General features: G+C 43.3%; 3 protein-coding genes across 4 annotated transcripts in view; all 3 read left to right on the top strand.

Annotated features, from left to right (window-relative positions):
• Window positions 1-20663, top strand: part of LOC124012438 (zinc finger protein 606-like) — a 1040669-nt gene that overhangs the window by 196776 nt on the left and 823230 nt on the right. The window lies entirely within an intron of this gene.
• LOC124012437 overlaps window positions 1-20663 on the top strand; it is a 971157-nt gene that overhangs the window by 163440 nt on the left and 787054 nt on the right. The window lies entirely within an intron of this gene.
• The window catches only part of LOC124012474 (zinc finger protein 329-like), a 34955-nt gene that overhangs the window by 7200 nt on the left and 7092 nt on the right, over window positions 1-20663 (top strand). Inside the window, exons 3-5 of one of the 2 annotated variants that reach the window (XM_046326121.1) lie at window positions 3059-3238; window positions 7989-8150; window positions 20505-20617. In XM_046326121.1, the coding sequence (XP_046182077.1) occupies window positions 3059-3238; window positions 7989-8150; window positions 20505-20617 (455 nt within the window). Of the gene's footprint in view, window positions 1-3058; window positions 4619-7988; window positions 8151-20504; window positions 20618-20663 lie in introns of those variants that run through there. The other variant, XM_046326120.1, reaches the window with a different exon arrangement.

The following is a 20663-nucleotide window of genomic DNA, read 5'->3' as shown; positions in this document are numbered from 1 at the left end:
TTCATAGTTTTGGTGTCTTCACAATGTAGAAAATAGTAAAAATAAAGAAAAATCCTGGAATGAGTAGGTGTGTCCAAATGTTTGATTGGTACTGTATGTAAATGTTATATTTCAAGTTATTCTTTTTATAAATTTGCAAACATAAAAAATAAATTTGCGCTGTCATTATAGGGTATTGTGTAAGTTGATGAGTGGGGGGGAAACCATTTCAGAATAAGGCTGTAATGTAACAAAACGTGGAAAAAGTCAAGGGGTCTGAATACTTTCCGAATTCACTGAATGTCACTGTTTTTCATATGTTTCACACAGGGCGCCTATCCCCCTGGTGGGCCGTTTTGGGATTTTTCTTTTCAAAATTAGAATGTACCCACTTCTCCAGGCACCATTACAGTTAATGAAATGTGGCCCATCTAATTCAGAAAGGCTCCCCTCGGCAATTTGCTTGCTTACATTTACGTCTTTATTTATCTGCCATGGGGAGCTTGAGAGACCTCCCTACAAGATTGTTATCCAATACGCCATGAAAGTGGTGCTTCCAGGTTCCTCGTTTTGTAGGCAAAGACTCTGCTCCAAATTTGCATCTTCAAATTCATGAAAATGTGGTCATATAAGATATATATACTGAACAAAAATATAAACGCATCTTGCAACAGTCTCAAAGATTTTACTGAGTTATTGTTGATATAAGGAAATCAGTCAAATTGCCATTAATAAAATGCAATTGTGTTCATTGTCCGTAGTTTATGCTTGCCCATACCATAACCCCACCATGGGGCGCTCTGTTCACAAAGTTGACGTCAGCAAACCGCTAGCCCAGACCACGCCATACACGCCGTCTGCCCGGTACAGTTGAAACCAGGATTCATCCGTGAAGAGCACACTTTTCCAGCGTGGCAGTGGCCATCGAAGTTACGCATTTGCCCACTGAAGTCAGTTACAACGCCGAACTGCAGTCAGGCCAAGACCCTACTGATGATGAAGAGCACACTGATGAGCTTCTTTGAGACTTTCTGACAGTTTGTACAGAAATTCTTTGGTTGTGCAAACCCACAGTTTCATCAGCTGTCTGGGTGGCTGGTCTCAGACGATCCCGCAGGTGAAGAAGCCGGATGTGTAGGTCCTGGGCTGGTGTTGTGTGAGAGCAAAATTACAATATTATGTTATAATACTGTTACTGCATCAAATGGTTGTTTTATGGAATAGAATAGGGGTTCTTAGAACACTCATCTGTGTGTGTTCTACAGAGTTGGGCCTTTGGCGCTTAATGCTGACACTGGATTTACGATGCCTTTGGTGATAAAACCTAATGACCCCATTCCATAGCATGAGTTGGTGTATGTGTACTGGGAGGTACCAGGGTGGAGATGACGAGTATGGATAATGACTCTGTTTTCCACACAATGAGAACAATCTTTACAGCAGATACTGTCTGCTGTGAATTATCAATTTCCTTTGTACGAATCCTAACCCTTGTGACCCATTCCACACTTCTGTTGTTTGTCATGTAGACTAAGAGGGTGTATCTTTGCTATAAAAGGTATTTGTATTCTTTGTGTTGGGGCTCTCAACGCAACAGTCAAGAGTGTTGTGTCGACCAGCCATAGTTATTGCAGAGCACTCACATCATTCACTAGTGTGTGGTGTGACATGCTTTCCTTATTAATATGTGAATAAAGATTTAGTTTAAGTATAACTTTGACTTGTGTGGTAAATTTGTCTCTCCTCATTTGATAATAAAGAAATAACCACCACAGTGGTTACACGTGGTCTGCAGTTGTGAGGCCGGTTTCAAAATTCTCTAAAATGACGTTGGAGGCGGCTTATGGTAGAGAAATTAACATTACATTCTCTGGCAACAGCTCTGCTGGACATTGTTGCAGTCAGCATGCCAATTGAACCCTTCCTCAACTTGAGACATCTTTGATATTATGTTGTGTGACAAAACTGCACATTTTTAGAGCACCCTTTATTGTCTCCAGCACAAGATGCACCTGTATAATGATCATCCAGTTTAATCAGCTTCTTGATATGCCGCACCTGTTAAATGTTTTCAATGCATTTTCAGGTAGTGCAATGTCTCTCAATGGTTTTATTAAATTAATAATGATCCAGGTTCTTCCACCATGTTCAGAATATATGGCAAACTAGTTTTTTATTTTATTACTATTATAGGCATTATTTTATAGGTGACCTTAAGTAAGAATATTGATTAATGGACCACATGGGTCATGAAATGTGGTTTAACCAATTCATGTTGCCTACTATAGTGCCGTGTCAACAATTCAATCATATTTTTCAGCAACATTTTTTAATAAAAATATAATGTATACCATTCTCAGTCCACCGTACTTTTTACTGACATATCAACCACAAAACAAAATGTTTTGCTTGTTAGCTTTTTTACATTTTAACTATTTATTTTCATATTCCTACTCTTCAAGGTCTCTACTAACATGAATGGAACAATATTAATCCCTCACAAATGTAATTCCTGCCTTAATCCCATATCTTTGGTGACTCATATTTTGTTTTCTTACAGCCCTCTGAGTGGGCAAAGTTAATGCCACAACACGGAACTGTAGCGACCCAAAACTATACAAATTATGTAAATTGATGCTGGGGGAGTTGACCAATAAAGTTCTAGTGAAGATTTAATTCAAATCCAGCTAAATCCATTGTCAACATGCTCTACCAGCCGGTTGAGAATAGGGTTAAGGGGTTAAAAAGTACTGGTTGTAAACAGGTTTTTATCGTCCTCAAACTCGAGCAACCATGCTAACAAGGGTGCTGAGTTGTCGTTAAATTAGACTTTTCTAACTTTCGCGGATGTGTCTTACTTCTTGACCGTCAAATATTTGTATAAAAAACATTGGGTATGAGCAAATGAAATATACAAATCTAATTGTATATATGTCTTATGACCGCGTTTTCATGAATTTGATCGTATAAGCTTGATTGCCTTTCAAGAACCGTACGGGACTCGACCAAGAAGTCGGCGGGACATTCATAGGGTATTCAACTCATGTACCGATAATAACCTCCTCTCTTCTTGTGTCAGTCTGCAGATGCAGAGGCTGCAGGTCCTGGGGTCAAGCAGGAGATGTCTGAAGGAGAGGAGGACCCACGTCACAGCAGAAACATCCAGGTGGAAGCAGCAACTGAAGTGGCGCCCCCTGTAGCCACGGAGGACCCCACCACCGCTCCAGCGCAGCCCAGGATCAGACACAGCATCACGGAGGTCAGTGGAACGCAGAACGCCGCCCTCAAGTCAGAGACAGACACCGAGACTTTAGCGGGGCTGGAATCACTGAGCTGTGCTCCTGCTCTCCGCTCAGAGTATATACTTTATGGTAACCCAAGCCCGAGGACTGTTCTGTCCCATCAGGACTCAGGTGACGTGTCACAGACTGGCAATGATCCGTCCTGTTCATACGCTACAGAGATGTTACCTGGTGACATGCCTTTGGGCTTAGATACACCGACTAATCCAATGAGAGGTGACTGGCACAGGTACAGTAGTAGTGTAAACTCTGAAGGGTGCCTAGATAAGAAAGGGGGGGGTCTGGTCGTAGATGAAGTGACTGTGAAAGTGGAGAGCGATGTTTCTCTGTCATGGAATGCAGATGAAACTCACTTAGGAGAAGGACACTCGCAGGGCAACACCAGTGACTTCTTTGACTACAGGGAAAGCTTAGAGACAAATCTAAATGTCGCAACCCACTCCCCTTTACACGCATTCAGAGAACGCGACCCAGTGTCCACGTCGATAGAGCCTTCCGATTCACACGTCCGTGTCCTTTTTGATCAGCTATTGAACTCAAATGACAGGGCTAAAGCCCAGGCTCGCGGAGGGGGAGCAACATCAGGCAATAGTAAAGAGAAACGGTTCCTCTGCATGTTCTGTCACAAAGGCTTCAGCTGCCTCCAGAATGTGGAGATCCACCAGAGGGTTCACACAGGGGAGAAACCCTTCAGCTGTACCCAGTGTGAGAAGAGGTTCTCCCACCAGCACCACCTGAAAAGGCATCAGAGAGTCCACACAGGGGAGAAACCCTACAGCTGCCCACAGTGTGAGAAGAGGTTCTCTCGCCAGGACCAGCTGAAGATGCACCTGAAGGTCCACACTGGAGAGAAGCCATTCGGCTGTATGCATTGCGGGAAGAGTTTTTCAGAGAGGAGATGCCTCAGGATACACCAGCAGAAAAACCATCCCACTCTGTAATATAGAAAGTAACCATTCCACTCAATAGCTTCTGATGTTTAGATCAATTGCATTAAAGACAAAGATTCATTTTTGTTGTTGTCAGCTGAAAAGACCCATAGATGCATGGAATAACAAGAGTTTCGGTGTTGAAACAGATTTCAGTGTGGAAATTTCCTGGGTAGAACATTGCATCAACACGTGTGATATATAAGGCATATATACGCCTAATGAGTGTCTTACATATTGTGTTTGTACTGTGTAGGCTATATGATGTTCACAAATGCCTATTCCATTACTTCCATTGAACTACTTTATTTTTAAAATTAATACAGTTTATCAAGTTCACAATGATTTTTGTTGTTGTTGAGACGTGTATGTGAGGTTTTCATATGGTGTGATTAACACTTATGTTTAATAAACACAACATAGAATGAAAAGTCCCAAGACTTTCATTGAGACTCTCTATAGTATACATCTGATTTCACCCTACTCTGCATACACACAACAGTGCTTTATAAACAATATACATTTTAAATATAAATAAATACGTTACCAACACACAAACACCCACTATACAGTCGTGGCCAAATGTTTTGAGAATGACACAAATATTAATTTTCACAAAGTCAGCTGCCTAAGATTGTATGATGGCAATTTGCATATACTCCAGAATGTTATGAAGAGTGATCAGATGTATTACAATTAATTGAAAAGTCCCTCTTTGCCATGCAAATGAACTGAATCCCCAAAAACCATTTCCACTGCATTTCAGCCCTGCTACAAAAGGACCAGCTGACATCATATCAGTGATTCTCTCGTTAACACAGGTGTGAGTGTTGACAAAGACAAGGCTGGAGATCACTCTGTCATGCTGATTGAGTTCGAATAACAGACTGGAAGCTTCAAAAGGAGGGTGGTGCTTGGAATCATTGTTCTTCCTCTGTCAACCATGGTTACCTGCAGGGAAACACGTGCCGTCATCATTGCTTTGCACAATAAGGGCTTCAGAGGCAAGGATATTGCTGCCAGTAAGATTGCACCTAAATCAACCATTTATCTGATAATCAAGGTTCAATTGTTGTGAAGAAGGCTTCAGGGTGCCGAAGAAAGTCCAGCAAGCGCCAGGACCGTCTCCTAAAGTTGATTCAGCTGTGGTATCGGGGCACCACCAGTACAGAGCTTGCTCAGGAATGGCGGCAGGCAGGTGTGAGTGCATCTGCACACACAGTGAGGCGAAGACTTTTGGAGGATGGCCTGGTGTCAAGAAGGGCAGCAAAGAAGCAACTTCTCTCCAGGAAATACATCAGGGACAGACTGATATTCTGCAAAAGGTACAGGGATTGGACTGCTGAGGACTGGGGTAAAGTCATTTTCTCTGATGAATCCCCTTTCCAATTGTTTGGGGCATCCGGAAAAAAGCTTGTCCTGAGAAGACAAGGTGAGCACTACCATCAGTCCTGTGTCATGCCAACAGTAAAGCATCCTGAGACCATTCATGTGTGGGGTTGCTTCTCATCCAAGGGAGTGGGCTTACTCACAATTTTGCCTTACACCACAGCCATTAATAAAGAATGGTACCAACACATCCTCTGAGAGCAACTTCTCCCAACCATCCAGGAACAGTTTGATGACGAACAATGCCTTTTCCAGCATGATGGAGCACCTTGCCATAAGGCAAAAGGGATAACTAAGTGGCTCAGGGAACAAAACGTTGATATTTTGGGTCCATGGCCAGGAAACTCCCCAGACCTTAATCCCATTGAGAACTTTTGGTCAATCCTCAAGAGGCGGTGAACAAACAAAAACCCACAAATTCTGACAAACTCCAAGCATTGATTATGCAAGAATGGATTGCCATCAGTTAGGATGTGGCCCAGAAGTTAATTGACAGCATGCCAGGGCGGATAGCAGAGGTCTTGCAAATATTGACTCTTTGCATCAACTTCATGTAATTGTCAATAAAAGCCTTTGACACGTATGAAATGCTTGTAATTATACTTCAGTATTCCATAGTAACATCTGACAAAAATATCTAAAGACACTGAAGCAGGAAACTTTGTGGAAATCAATATTTGTGTCATTCTCAAAACTTTTGGCCACAATTGTACACATCAAAATAGTTTAGTCAGGTTTGTCTGATGACTTATCATAGCACACTCATATTTACCCACAATATCATATTTACAGTGCCCTTAGAAAGTATTCATACCCCGTGATATATTCCACATTTTGTGTTACAGCCTGAATTCGAAAAAGGGTTTAAATGATTTTTTCCCTCACCCGTCTACACATAATATCCTATAATGACAAAGTGAAATGTTTTTTTGTAAACGTTTGCTAATTTATTGAAAATTAAACACAGAAATATCTCATTTACATAAGTATTCACACCCCTTACCAATACTTTGTAGAAGCGGTTACAGCTGTGAGTCTTTCTGGGTAAGTCTCTTAGAGCTTTTCACACTTGGATTTTGCAACATTTGCCAATTATTATTTTCAAAATTCTTCAAGCTGTGTCAAATTGGTTGTTGATCTGTGCTAGACAACCATTTTCAGGTCTTGCCATAGATGTTTAAGTAGATTTATGTCAAAGCTGTAACTCAGCCACTCAGGAACATTCACTGTCTTGGTGAGCAACTCCAGTGTGGATTTGGCCTTATGTTTTAGGTTATTGTCCTGCTGAAAGGTCAATTCATCTCCCAGTGTCTGGTGGAAAGCAGACTGAACCAGGTTTTCCACTAGGGTTGTGCTTAACTCCATTCAATAATTTTTTATCCTAAAAAAACTACCCAGTCCTTAACAATTATAAGCATACCCATAGCATGATGCAGGCAACACTATGCTTGAAAATATGGAGAGTAATACTCTGTGTTATTTTGGATTTGACCAAAACATAACACTTTGTACTCAGGACAGAAAGTTAATTGCTATTTTTATTCCGTACAGTCTTCCTTCTTTTCACTCTGTTAATTAGCGTAGTATTGTGGAGTATCTACAATATTGTTGATCCATCCAAAGTTTGCTCCTATCACAGCCATTAAACTTGTAACTCTTTTAAAGTCACTATGGTGAAATCCTGAGCTGTTTCCTTCTCTCCGGCAACTGAGTTAGGAAGAACTCCTGTATCTTTGTAGTAACTGCAGGTATTGATACACCATCCAAAGTGTAATTAATAACTTCACCATGCTCAAAAAGATATTAAATCTCTATCAATAGGTGCTCTTCTTTGCGAGGCATTGGAAAACCTCCTTTGTCTTTGTGGTTGAATCTGTGTTTGAAATTCACTGCTCGACTGAGGGACCTTACAGATAATTGTATGTGTACAGTAATTGTATGTGTACAGTGTACAGAGATGAGGTAGTAATTCAAATTTCATTATTCATTATTGCAGACAGAGTGGGTCCATGCAACATATTGTGACTTGTTAAGCAAATTGTTACTCCTGAACTTATTTAGGCTTGCCATAACACATATATTGAATAGTTAATGATTCAAGACATTTCAGCCTTTAATGTTTAATTAATCTGTAAGCATTCCCCAAAACATTATTCCACTTTAACATTATGGGGTATTGTGTATAGGCCAGTGACAACAAATCTAAATTTAATCAATTTCAAATTCAGGCTGTAAAACAACAACGTTTGAAAAAGTAATGGAGTATGAATACTTTCTGAACAAGAAAGTAATTCTGTAACTACAATATAGGACTCAAACGTAGGTACGTATGTACGTACCTGAGGGAGTGTGTGTCTGTGTAATAATCTGTATCACCTGTCTCTTTCAGGACGAGGAGGAGGGTCCAGAGGTGCTCCTGGTGAAGGAGGAGGGGTGTGAGGAGGGTCTGGGGAAACCTGAGTGGACCATGGTCATGGAGGACAACCAGACTACACCTGAACCAACAGAGGAACCACCTGAGCAGCACAGGACCACACACAGTCTCACTGAGGTGAGCCCACTGAACTGTCTTTATGGTATTAGGTCCATATCAGTGGTGGTCAGTGGTTTTGATGATGAGGGAGGATGATATTTTTTCATGAGCATCCAGTTCAATGTAACATTGATAGGTTTAGGCTACTATGTGATGCAAAAATTCCCCCTATACCCATCATGAGGTTGTTTCAACCTAGCTGAATTGAAGTTTACAACGTAGCCGCACACAGGTTGAGAGAAAATATTGAGGTGACAGACACATCTAGCTGATCCTGGGTGTAATCATTAGTCCAACAATTGCAAATGAGAGTTTCTATTGGACAAATTCAGGTATGTTTATCGCTGTTTTGTTCACTTTCATAGCAGCCACGTTGTATTCCTTCTCGCATCTATGCGTTCTCCTCTCACCCTTTCCCTTTGTTTGCGTATAGTCAGTAAGCAGTTTAGTAGTTATACCAGAGACCCGGGTGGCAATGGATTAATAAAACCAAAAACTTACCTCGACTTGGAAAAGTTCCAGTCTTGTGTTAGATAGTCCTAGCCAGCTAGCTAACATAGTATCCCTCTGTTTGAGCCGGGTGTTTGTTGGCTAAAATAAGCAGCTGCATTTGTTAAGTAAGTGAAACTAAAAGTGGAAAACGACTCTCTCTCTTGCTTCTCCTTAATTTTTAAAGAAATTAATTTGTCGAAAATCATTAAACTATTGTCTTTCGCTCTCTTTGAGTCAACTACTCACCACATTTTATGCACTGCAGTGCTAGCTAGCTGTAGCTTATGCTTTCAGTTCTAGATTCTCTGATCCTTTGAATGGGTAGATAACATGTCAGTTCATGCTGCAAGAGCTCTGATAGGTTGGAGGATGTCCTCCAGATGTTGTCATAATTACTGTGTAAGTCAATTGAAGGGTGTGAGAACCAAGAGCTTCCTAAGTTTTGTATTGAAGTCAATGTACCAAGAGGAGGACTAGCTCTCCCCCAGCTACATTATGGTGCTACCCTACAGATTGCTGTTGAGGCTACTGTAGACCTTCATTGCAAAACAGTGTGTTTTAATCAATTATTTGGTATATTTTTATCTAAAAAGGAGAACTTCGTAAATGTTTAAAATGTATTTTTATGAAATTCACTTGGGAGGATGGTCCTCCACTGGTACATATCCTCAGAGCAGGAGTAGTCTAGGATCAGTTTTTCCTTTTGGATCATAATGAATAACATTATTTGGGAAGATTCTAGATCGGCAGTCCTACTCTGAGACTCTTTGTGGATATGGGCCCAGGTCTTGATAAATGTTGTCTTAAGTGTGGGACCATGGCTTTGAATTATCAAACCATTGAAGAGTGTCAAGTAATCAAATCAACTAGCACATTTGCATAGTATTATATCAACTATCATTTTTGCATAGTACTCATAGTAGCCTCGTCGCTATCCAGATTTCCCTAAAATGGGAAGCCGGGCAAAGTTCCGTGGCAGAAATGAGCTAAAGAGGGGTGAGAAACCCCATGTAAACCAGTGACGCGACGCAACACATCAAACCAGTCAAATGCCTTGCTTGGAAGGACCTCCAAAGATGCTCACCAGATTAATGCCGTAAGAGCAACAGTGCGTGAGGACTAAACATGTCAACAACACAAGCACAATTGACAAAACATTTTAAAAGGTTTTTTAATTCTTCCCCTCTAATCGGGGACTGATTAAAACCTGGGACACCAGGTGAATGCAATTAATTATCAGGTAGAACAGAAAACCAGCAGGTTCCGGACGATGTACTGTAACTGTTGAATACCCTAAATTACAAGAGTTGGATTTGCACTAAACCATTTTACATGTCAGCACTTAAATGGCATGTACAAAATCTGCTATATGGTTTGCCTCATAAACATTGTCTACTGGGATCATTTTAAACTGAGAACGTATAGCTCAACATGTAAACCATGTGTGAGTTTAGATATTCTCTGCTTCAGATGCTCATAAGGCCAGTCATACCATCATACTGTAAACCTGTGGCTGCATTTGTGATGCATGCCGTATGATAAGCTGCTAAATGGATTCAGATAGCTGATATACTGAGACAGAGTGACAATCAAATAAAACAGACTGGAGATCTTACAGCTAGACACGAAGGAAATGTTAATTTGAGAATACAACACAGACACATTACAGACAACCCCTTCCCCTCTTTATTGCAGGACTGTGATTAATCAATTTTGAATAATAATTCAACAATTAAATCAATTTAAACACTTTTTTATTTTTATTGCAATAAATAAATAAATGAAATATCACATTTACATAAGTATTCAGACCCTTTACTCAGTACTTTGTTAAAATACCTTTGGCAGCAATTACAGCCTCAAGTATTCTTTGGAATGACACTACAAGCTTGGCACACCTGTATTTGGGGAGTTTCTCCCATTCTTCTCTACAGATCCTCTCAAGCTCTGTCAGGTTTAATGTGGAGCGTCGCTGCACAGCTATTTTCAGGTCTCTCCAGAGATGTTCGATCAGGTTCAAGTCCGGGCTCTGGCTGGACATTCAGAGACTTGTCCCAAAGCAACTCACTCCTGCGTTGTCTTGGCTGTGGCTTAGGGTCATTGTCCTGGTGGAAGGTGAACATTCTCCCCAGTCTGGGGTCCTGAGCGCTCTGGAGCAGGTTTTCATCAAGGAACTTTTTATTCTTTGCTTCGTCCATCTTTCCCTCTATCCTGACTAGTCTCCAGTCCTTGCCGCTAAAAAACATCCCCACAGCATGATGCTGGCACCATCCCAACGGTGGCAGTATCATGGTGGTGGCAGCATCATGCTGTGGGGATGTTTTCTCCAGATGTGATGCTTGGCATTCAGGCCAAAGAGTTCAGTCTTGGTTTCGTCAGACCAGAGAATCTTGTTTCTCATGCTCAGTCCTTTAGGTGCCTTTTGGCAAACTCAGAGCGGGTTGTCATGTGCTTTTTACTGAGGAGTGGCTTCCGTCTGGCCACTCTACAATAAAGGCCCACATACATTAACTTCAACCTCATGGTTTGGTTTTTGTTGACATGCATTGTCAACTGTGGGACCTTATATATAGACAGGTGTGTGCCTTTCCAAATCATGTCCAATCATTTAAATTCACCACAGGTGGACTCCATTCAGGTTGTAGAAACATATCAATGGAAAAAGGATGCACCTGAGCTCAATTTCGAGTCGCATAGCAAAGTTTCTGAAAAGTTATGTAAATAATGTATTTCTGTTTTTTATGTTAAATACATTTGCCAAAAAAATCCCCAAAAACTTTTTTTTTCACTTTGTCATTATTAGGTATTGTGTGTAGATTGATGAGGAAAACATGTAATTCAATCAATTCAAGGCTGTAACGTAGCAAAATGTGGAAAAAGTCAAGGGGTCTGAATACTTTCCGAATGCACTCTAGATAGGCCTACATAGGTTGACACATGTTGTGTGGAAAAATCCTGATGGTATACACAGTTGTTTTGTGAGGTGTTAAAGTTCACAGTTTTCTGAAAAGTACCAGTGGCTTGCCTTGTGCCCAAAGTGAGAGGAGGTCCACTGGAACCATGACCCAGTGAGACGGTTGCCGGCCCTTGTAGATGGAAACAGAAAACTCTGATATGGAAATGCACCATTTGTCTCTTGGGACATTCATTGGGACCTCGCCATTCATCTGTAAACAGAGGCTTTCACAGCTTTCCATATCTGAGGACAGAAAACATCACAAAGACACAGGCTTCGTGATACTAAAATTAGACATTACTGAATATTATGTTGCTATTATCTCTCTGTCCTCATAGTTTTCCTCTAGGGACTGGAACTGGAGAATATTTTCATGATGCCGGTAGTCTACACTCTCCATTTACTGACAGCTGGAGCTGCAATTTCACCCTTGTCCATGGCTGTTATCTACAAATTAATTTGGAGACGTGTGTTTTTAATTTACAATGATTACATCCATATTTTCCAGCTAATAGAAAGCTAGCTAGCTGATTACATTTAATTCCCTTAGCTAAACAGTCTGTAAAGCAGTGGTCACCAAGGCATTCTCAAAGGCATTCCATGTGGATCACCAAACATTTCTGTAAAAAATACAACGATAAAGCCTTGCGCGCATATTTTTTCAAATGTTGTTTTGTTTTGCGCTGTTGGTAGTAGGTGCACTTTATTCAGCAGCCCTTGTGCTAGAAAGGCAAAGTGTTTCCATTTTGAACCATTACATGTGTCTGAAGGTAGATTAAAACAAGTGCACCTATAGGCTTACCGCGGGCCAATCAGATAGCTCAGATCAGCGTGTTTGCACAGTTTCTTCGAGCCATAGACTGTAAAAAGAAACGTTGAACGCACAGCAAAGTTGATACTGTGAGGTTTTCAAAACATTTAAAACCACGACTACAGACCCAATGAATACAGAAAATAGCTACTGTTTTTATGAGTAAGTTCATGTTTAAATAATTCAGCGCTGTTATTAACACTTGCTACAACTAGCACTGCAGCTGCATTGAATGAGTACAGCAAAGTGTTCCGATGAGCTAGTGTTGTTATTATTAGTGGATGGTCTTTTTTATATGAAGATGCATTTCCTTTTCTCTGGTCATACGAGTAACAACATCAATTGGTGCATGTGGCAGAAATGGGTTTTGCCATTAACTGAAAGACTGTGTCCCCTTTTTTCAGTGTAGGGAGGCAGAGTGGGGGGGGTGAATTAGGTGAGAGGTAACCTCACCGCTGCTCCCTCCCCTCAGACTGACCATCTGTTATGCAGGTCAATGAGGACCCAAAAGCGACTTGGTGAAAACAGAGTCTTTATTCCAGTAAAGGAAATAGGCAATACTCCTAGACAAATCGGAGCAGAAAACAAAACATAAAAAACTAATTCCACTCGTAGTGACGAGGACAGACTGGAGACTCGACCATAAACTGTAGGTTGCCTCGGGAAGGCACCGACCGTAGCAGACTCAGACACCTGCTCATACGCAGCATCTGAGGGAAACAAGACACGACAGGGCGAGACAAAGACACAGCACGGCGAACAATATACAAGGATCCGACAGGACAGAAACGGAAAACAAGGGGAGAAATAGGGACTCTAATCAGAGGACAAGATAGGGAACAGGTGTGGAAAGACTAAATGAGTGAGTAGGAGAATGAGGAACAGCTGGGAGCAGGAACGGAACGATAGAGAGAGGAGAGAGGGAGGGAGAGAGAGAGGGATAGAAAAAGGGAACGAACCTAATAAGACCAGCAGGGGAAACGAACAGAAGGGAAAGCATAATGACAAGACAATATAAGACAAAACATGACAGTACCCCCCACTCACCGAGCGCCTCCTGGCGCACTCGAGGAGGAATCCTGGCGGCAACGGAGGAAATCATCAATCAGCGAACGGTCCAGCACGTCCCGAGACGGAACCCAACTCCTCTCCTCAGGACCGTAACCCTCCCAATCCACTAAGTATTGGTGTCCCCGAGAACGCATGTCCATGATCCTACGTACCTTGTAAATAGGTGCGCTCTCGACAAGGACGGGGGGGAAGACGAACGGGGGCGAAGAAAGGGCTTGATACAGGAGACATGGAAGACAGGATGGACGCGACGAAGATGTCGCGGAAGAAGCAGTCGCACAGCGACAGGATTGACGACCTGGGAGACACGGAACGGACCAATGAACCGCGGAGTCAACTTACGAGAAGCTGTCGTAAGGGGAAGGTTACGAGTGGAAAGCCACACTCTCTGGCCGCAACAATACCTAGGACTCTTAATCCTACGTTTATTGGCGGCTCTCACAGTCTGTGCCCTGTAACGGCAAAGTGCAGACCTCACCCTCCTCCAGGTGCGCTCACAACGTTGGACAAACGCTTGAGCGGAGGGAACGCTGGACTCGGCAAGCTGGGATGAGAACAGAGGAGGCTGGTAACCCAGACTACTCTGAAACGGAGATAACCCGGTAGCAGACGAAGGAAGCGAGTTGTGAGCGTATTCTGCCCAGGGGAGCTGTTCTGCCCAAGACGCAGGGTTTCTAAAAGAAAGGCTGCGTAGTATGCGACCAATCGTCTGATTGGCCCTTTCTGCTTGACCGTTAGACTGGGGATGAAACCCGGAAGAGAGACTGACGGACGCACCAATCAAACGACAGAACTCCCTCCAAAACTGTGACGTGAATTGCGGACCTCTGTCTGAAACGGCGTCTAACGGGAGGCCATGAATTCTGAACACATTCTCGATGATGATTTGTGCCGTCTCCTTAGCGGAAGGAAGCTTAGCGAGGGGAATGAAATGTGCCGCCTTAGAGAACCTATCGACAACCGTAAGAATCACAGTCTTCCCCGCAGACAAAGGCAGACCGGTAATGAAGTCTAAGGCGATGTGAGACCATGGTCGAGAAGGAATGGGAAGCGGTCTGAGACGACCGGCAGGAGGAGAGTTACCTGACTTAGTCTGCGCGCAGTCCGAACAAGCAGCCACGAAACGGCGCGTGTCACGCTCCTGAGTAGGCCAGCAAAAGCGCTGGCGAATAGAAGCAAGAGTACCTCGAACGCCGGGATGACCAGCTAACTTGGCAGAGTGAGCCCACTGAAGAACAGCCAGACGAGTAGAAACAGGAACGAAAAGAAGGTTACTAGGACAAGCGCGCGGCGACGCAGTGTGCGTGAGTGCTTGCTTAACCTGTCTTTCAATTCCCCAGACTGTCAACCCGACAACACGCCCATAAGGAAGAATCCCCTCGGGATCAGTAGAAGCCACAGAAGAACTAAAGAGACGGGATAAGGCATCAGGCTTGGTGTTCTTACTACCCGGACGGTAAGAAATCACAAACTCGAAACGAGCGAAAAACAACGCCCAACGAGCTTGACGTGCATTAAGTCGTTTGGCAGAACGGATGTACTCAAGGTTCTTATGGTCTGTCCAAACGACAAAAGGAACGGTCGCCCCCTCCAACCACTGTCGCCATTCGCCTAGGGCTAAGCGGATGGCGAGCAGTTCAAATACCCACATCATAGTTGCGTTCCGATGGCGACAGGCGATGAGAAAAATAAGCGCAAGGATGAACCTTATCGTCAGACTGGAAGCGCTGGGATAGAATGGCTCCCACGCCTACCTCTGAAGCGTCAACCTCGACAATGAATTGTTTAGTGACGTCAGGAGTAACGAGGATAGGAGCGGACGTAAAACGTTCTTTGAGAAGATCAAAAGCTCCCTGGGCGGAACCGGACCACTTAAAACACGTCTTGACAGAAGTAAGAGCTGTGAGAGGGGCAGCAACTTGACCGAAATTACGAATGAAACGCCGATAGAAATTAGCGAAACCTAGAAAGCGCTGCAACTCGACACGTGACCTTGGAACGGGCCACTCACTGACAGCTTGGACCTTAGCGGGATCCATCTGAATGCCTTCAGCGGAAATAACAGAACCGAGAAAAGTGACGGAGGAGACATGAAAAGAGCACTTCTCAGCCTTCACGTAGAGACAATTCTCTAAAAGGCGCTGGAGTACACGTCGAACGTGCTGAACATGAATCTCGAGTGACGGTGAAAAAATCAGGATATCGTCAAGGTAGACAAAAACAAAGATGTTCAGCATGTCTCTCAGAACATCATTAACTAATGCCTGAAAAACAGCTGGCGCATTGGCGAGACCAAACGGCAGAACCCGGTACTCAAAATGCCCTAACGGAGTGTTAAACGCCGTTTTCCACTCGTCCCCCTCTCTGATGCGCACGAGATGGTAAGCGTTACGAAGGTCCAACTTCCTGCAGAATCTCGAAGGCTGATGACATAAGGGGAAGCGGATAACGATTCTTAACCGTTATGTCATTCAGCCCTCGATAATCCACGCAGGGGCGTAGAGTACCGTCCTTCTTCTTAACAAAAAAAAACCCGCCCCGGCAGGGGAGGAAGAAGGCACTACGGTGCCGGCGTCAAGAGACACAGACAAATAATCCTCGAGAGCCTTACGTTCGGGAGCCGACAGAGAGTATAGTCTACCCCGAGGAGGAGTGGTCCCCGGAAGGAGATCAATACTACAATCATACGACCGGTGAGGAGGAAGGGAGTTGGCTCTGGACCGACTGAAGACCGTGCGCAGATCATGATATTCCTCCGGCACTCCTGTCAAATCGCCAGGTTCCTCCTGAGAAGTGGGGACAGAAGAAACGGGAGGGATAGCAGACATTAAACACTTCACATGACAAGAAACGTTCCAGGATAGGATAGAATTACTAGACCAATTAATAGAAGGATTATGACATACTAGCCAGGGATGACCCAAAACAACAGGTGTAAAAGGTGAACGAAAAATCAAAAAGGAAATAGTCTCACTGTGGTTACCAGATACTGTGAGGGTTAAAGGTAGTGTCTCATATCTGATACTGGGGAGATGACTACCATCTAAGGCGAACATGGGCGTAGGCTTCTCTAACTGTCTGAAAGGAATGTCATGTTTCCGAGCCCATACTTCGTCCATAAAACAACCCTCAGCCCCAGAGTCTATCAAGGCACTGCATGTAGCACCCGAACCGGTCCAGCGTAGATGGACCGACATAGTAGTACAGGATCTTGATGGAGAGACCTGAGTAGTAGCGCTCACCAGTAGCCCTCCGCTTACTGATGAGCTCTGGCTTTACTGGACATGAATTGACAAAATGTCCAGCAAGTCCGCAATAGAGGCACAGGCGGTTGGTGATCCTCCGTTCCCTCTCCTTAGTCGAGATGCGAATACCTCCCAGCTACATGGGCTCAGTCTCTGAGCCAGAGGAGGGAGATGGTTGCGATGCGGAGCGGGAAACACCGTTAACGCGAGCTCTCTTCCACGAGCTTGGTGACGAAGATCTACCCGTCGTTCTATGCGGATGGCGAGAGCAATCAAAGAGTCCACACTGGAAGGAACCTCCCGGGAGAGAATCTCATCTTTAACCTCTGCGTGAGTCCCTCCAGAAAACGAGCGAGCAGCGCCGGCTCGTTCCAGTCACTAGAGGCAGCAAGAGTGCGAAACTCTATAGAGTAATCCGTTATGGATCGATCACCTTGACATAGGGAAGCCAGGGCCCTAGAAGCCTCCCTACCAAAAACTGAACGATCAAAAACCCGAATCATCTCCTCTTTAAAGTTCTGGTAATTGTTAGAACAATCAGCCCTTGCCTCCCAGATAGCTGTGCCCCACTCTCGAGCCCGGCCAGTAAGGAGTGATATGACGTAAGCAACCCGAGCTCTCTCTCTAGAGTATGTGTTGGGTTGGAGAGAGAACACAATATCACACTGGGTGAGAAAGGAGCGGCACTCCGTGGGCTGCCCGGAGTAACAAGGTGGGTTATTAACCCTAGGTTCCGGAGGCTCGGCAGACCAGGAAGTAACAGGTGGCACGAGACGAAGACTCTGGAACTGTCCAGAGAGGTCGGAAACCTGAGCGGCCAGGTTCTCCACGGCATGACGAGCAGCAGACAATTCCTGCTCGTGTCTGCCGAGCATGGCTCCTTGGATCTCGACGGCAGTGTTACGAGCATCTGTAGTCGCTGGGTCCATTCTTTGGTCGGATCCTTCTGTTATGCAGGTGAATGAGGACCCAAAAGCGACTTGGCGAAAACAGAGTCTTTATTCCAGTAAAGGAAATAGGCAATACTCCTAGACAAATCGGAGCAGAAAACAAAACATAAAAACTAATTCCACTCGTAGTGACGAGGACAGACTGGAGACTCGACCATAAACTGTAGGTTGCCTCGGGAAGGCACCGACCGTAGCAGACTCAGACACCTGCTCACACGCAGCATCTGAGGGAAACAAGACACGACAGGGCGAGACAAAGACACAGCACGGCGAACAATATACAAGGATCCGACAGGACAGAAACGGAAAACAAGGGGAGAAATAGGGACTCTAATCAGAGGACAAGATAGGGAACAGGTGTGGAAAGACTAAATGGGTGAGTAGGAGAATGAGGAACAGCTGGGAGCAGGAACGGAACGATAGAGAGAGGAGAGAGAGGGAGGGAGAGAGAGAGGGATAGAAAAAGGGAACGAACCTAATAAGACCAGCAGGGGGAAACGAACAGAAGGGAAAGCATAATGACAAGACAATATAAGACAAAACATGACACCATCACATGCAGGCCATCAGTCCAGTAAAAACAATTATGCTCACTCAGTTGTGCCTCACAAGTAATACAACAAATGATCTATTACAGTGTGATCATATACCTAAAGTGGTCTGAGAAGAACAACATTGGCAGGGCAATTTAATAAGCATAGTCAATATGCATTGATAATGTGTTGGGCCTGTAGCCTATTGCACAAACCTCATTGCTACAGTACTGTTTTTAATTGGTTAATGTTGTGGTAGATCTTGGCTTGCATTTAGACTCCGAATGTGATCTTACTTCAAAAAAGGTTGGTGACCACTTATGTAAAGTGGTGTAAAGTCAGCTAACTAGATAGCAGCTCAGTTGAGTGTGCCTATAAAGTCGCCTACTAGTAGTACTGTAATAATATATATATATATATATATATATATTTATATATTTACATTTTCATAATGTATTTACTTACTTGAATAGGTTCTCCCACTGCCTCTGTTTTTTTGGGTCCTTACAAAAACAAAATAATGGGCAATCAAATCAAATCAAATGTTATTTGTCACATACACATGGTTAGCAGATGTTAATGCGAGTGTAGCGAAATCTTCAAGATATTTCCGGTGGTAGCAAAGCGCAGCCAGTAGCCATGTGGACGACTGGGCAAAAGGTGTGTATGTCACCAGAGCAGTTTAGAATGTGTTGTGATGTTTGACTTTACCAGCGTAATCCACTTTCAGTTTCAATAAATATCAATCGCAAGTCTGTCGGCCACACTTGATAACTTGAAAACCAGCGCTTGAAACCAGCATACGCAACAACTCTCTACAAAATGTGTCCTACTTGTCAGGAGAATTTTCAATCACAATGATATTAACAACCAATCAATAGCTTTGACCAATCCCCGAGGTTTGTAAGACCATGGGCTTAATAATAATTAGTCAAAGACTCAGCTTATGCAAAAGGTTAGTATAGTTTATTCACGAGAACGTTCTAAAGTCAAGAATACAAAAACATATGTTTTATTGCTACGCACATACTTCCACACAAACAGTAGGTATTCTACGCACATACTGTATCACTACCCAGCCTACAAAGATTAGGGAGACTGTGAGAAGCACTCCCTGTCCTCCCCCAAGATTAGGGGAGACCGTGAGAAGCACTCCAAATCAAATCAAATGTTATTTGTCACATACACATGGTTAGCAGATGTTAATGCGAGTGTAGCGAAATGCTTGTGCTTCTAGTTCCGACAATGCAGTAATAACCAACAAGTAATCTAACTAACAATTCCAAAACTACTGTCTTATACACAGTGTAAGGGGATAAAGAATATGTACATAAGGATATATGAATGAGTGATGGTGCAGAGCAGCATAGGCAAGATACAGTAGATGGTATCGAGTACAGTATATACATATGAGATGAGTATGTAAACAAAGTGGCATAGTTAAATTGGCCAGTGATACATGTATTACATAAGGATGCAGTCGATGATATAGAGTACAGTATATACGTATGCATATGAGATGAATAATGTAGGGTAAGTAACATTATATAAGGTAGCATTGTTTAAAGTGGATAGTGATATATTTACATCATTTCCCATCAATTCCCATTATTAAAGTGGCTGGAGTTGTGTCAGTGTCAGTGTGTTGGCAGCAGCCACTCAATGTTAGTGGTGGCTGTTTAACAGTCTGATGTCTTTGAGATAGAAGCTGTTTTTCAGTCTCTCGGTCCCAGCTTTGATGCACCTGTACCTCCTCCAAGATTAGGGAGACCGTGAGAAGCACTCCCTGCCCTCTCCCAATCTCCCAGCCTAGCCAGGTTGGCACTGAATTTTGCTCAGACAGTCTGTGTTTAAGATACTATAAACAATATATTGTACAGATATATTGTTTTACCCTAATTCTGACTAAAACTACACACATCATTAATTATAATTTTACTGACTATAATCAATTTCATACAATTATATGGTTTCAGGGTGGAATATTCTAATCATTCATTTAAACATATAAATTCCATTATCACTACCCCAACACACAGCACCCATTCAACAGGGCTTTGGGCGAGGGTTCTTAAACTGTAACATCCAATCAGAATCTTGACCCTGGGAGCAAGTGGCCCATTCAAACCATTTTTGTAATACAAAACTTATCCAGACCTTCAAGGGAGGCGTGACAACGATGTGATTTTGAACTTATGGCAATGCGAGACTATACTCATAGCAATCCCTCATTGACCACCAGAAGATGCTCCATAGCAGGGTGCTCATATCAGATGTCTTGATCCAACATCCTCTCGCTCTGTATCTCTTACAGTCAGTAGACATGGAGGATGGGAAGCCTGATCTGCTGATAGTCAAAGAGGAGACAATAGAAGATGGACCAGAGAGCATTGATCTGCTGAGTGGACTAAAGATGGGGGGAGCAAGGTAAGAGAGAAATACATATAGCCTACATACAGTAATAATCTTCAAT

This window comes from Oncorhynchus gorbuscha, linkage group LG24, assembly GCF_021184085.1.
Source record: "Oncorhynchus gorbuscha isolate QuinsamMale2020 ecotype Even-year linkage group LG24, OgorEven_v1.0, whole genome shotgun sequence".
In the NCBI taxonomy this organism is placed as follows: Eukaryota; Metazoa; Chordata; class Actinopteri; order Salmoniformes; family Salmonidae; genus Oncorhynchus; species Oncorhynchus gorbuscha.
The sequence above is the reverse complement of the archived record's forward strand: the minus strand, read 5'-3'. Positions and strand labels throughout refer to the sequence as shown.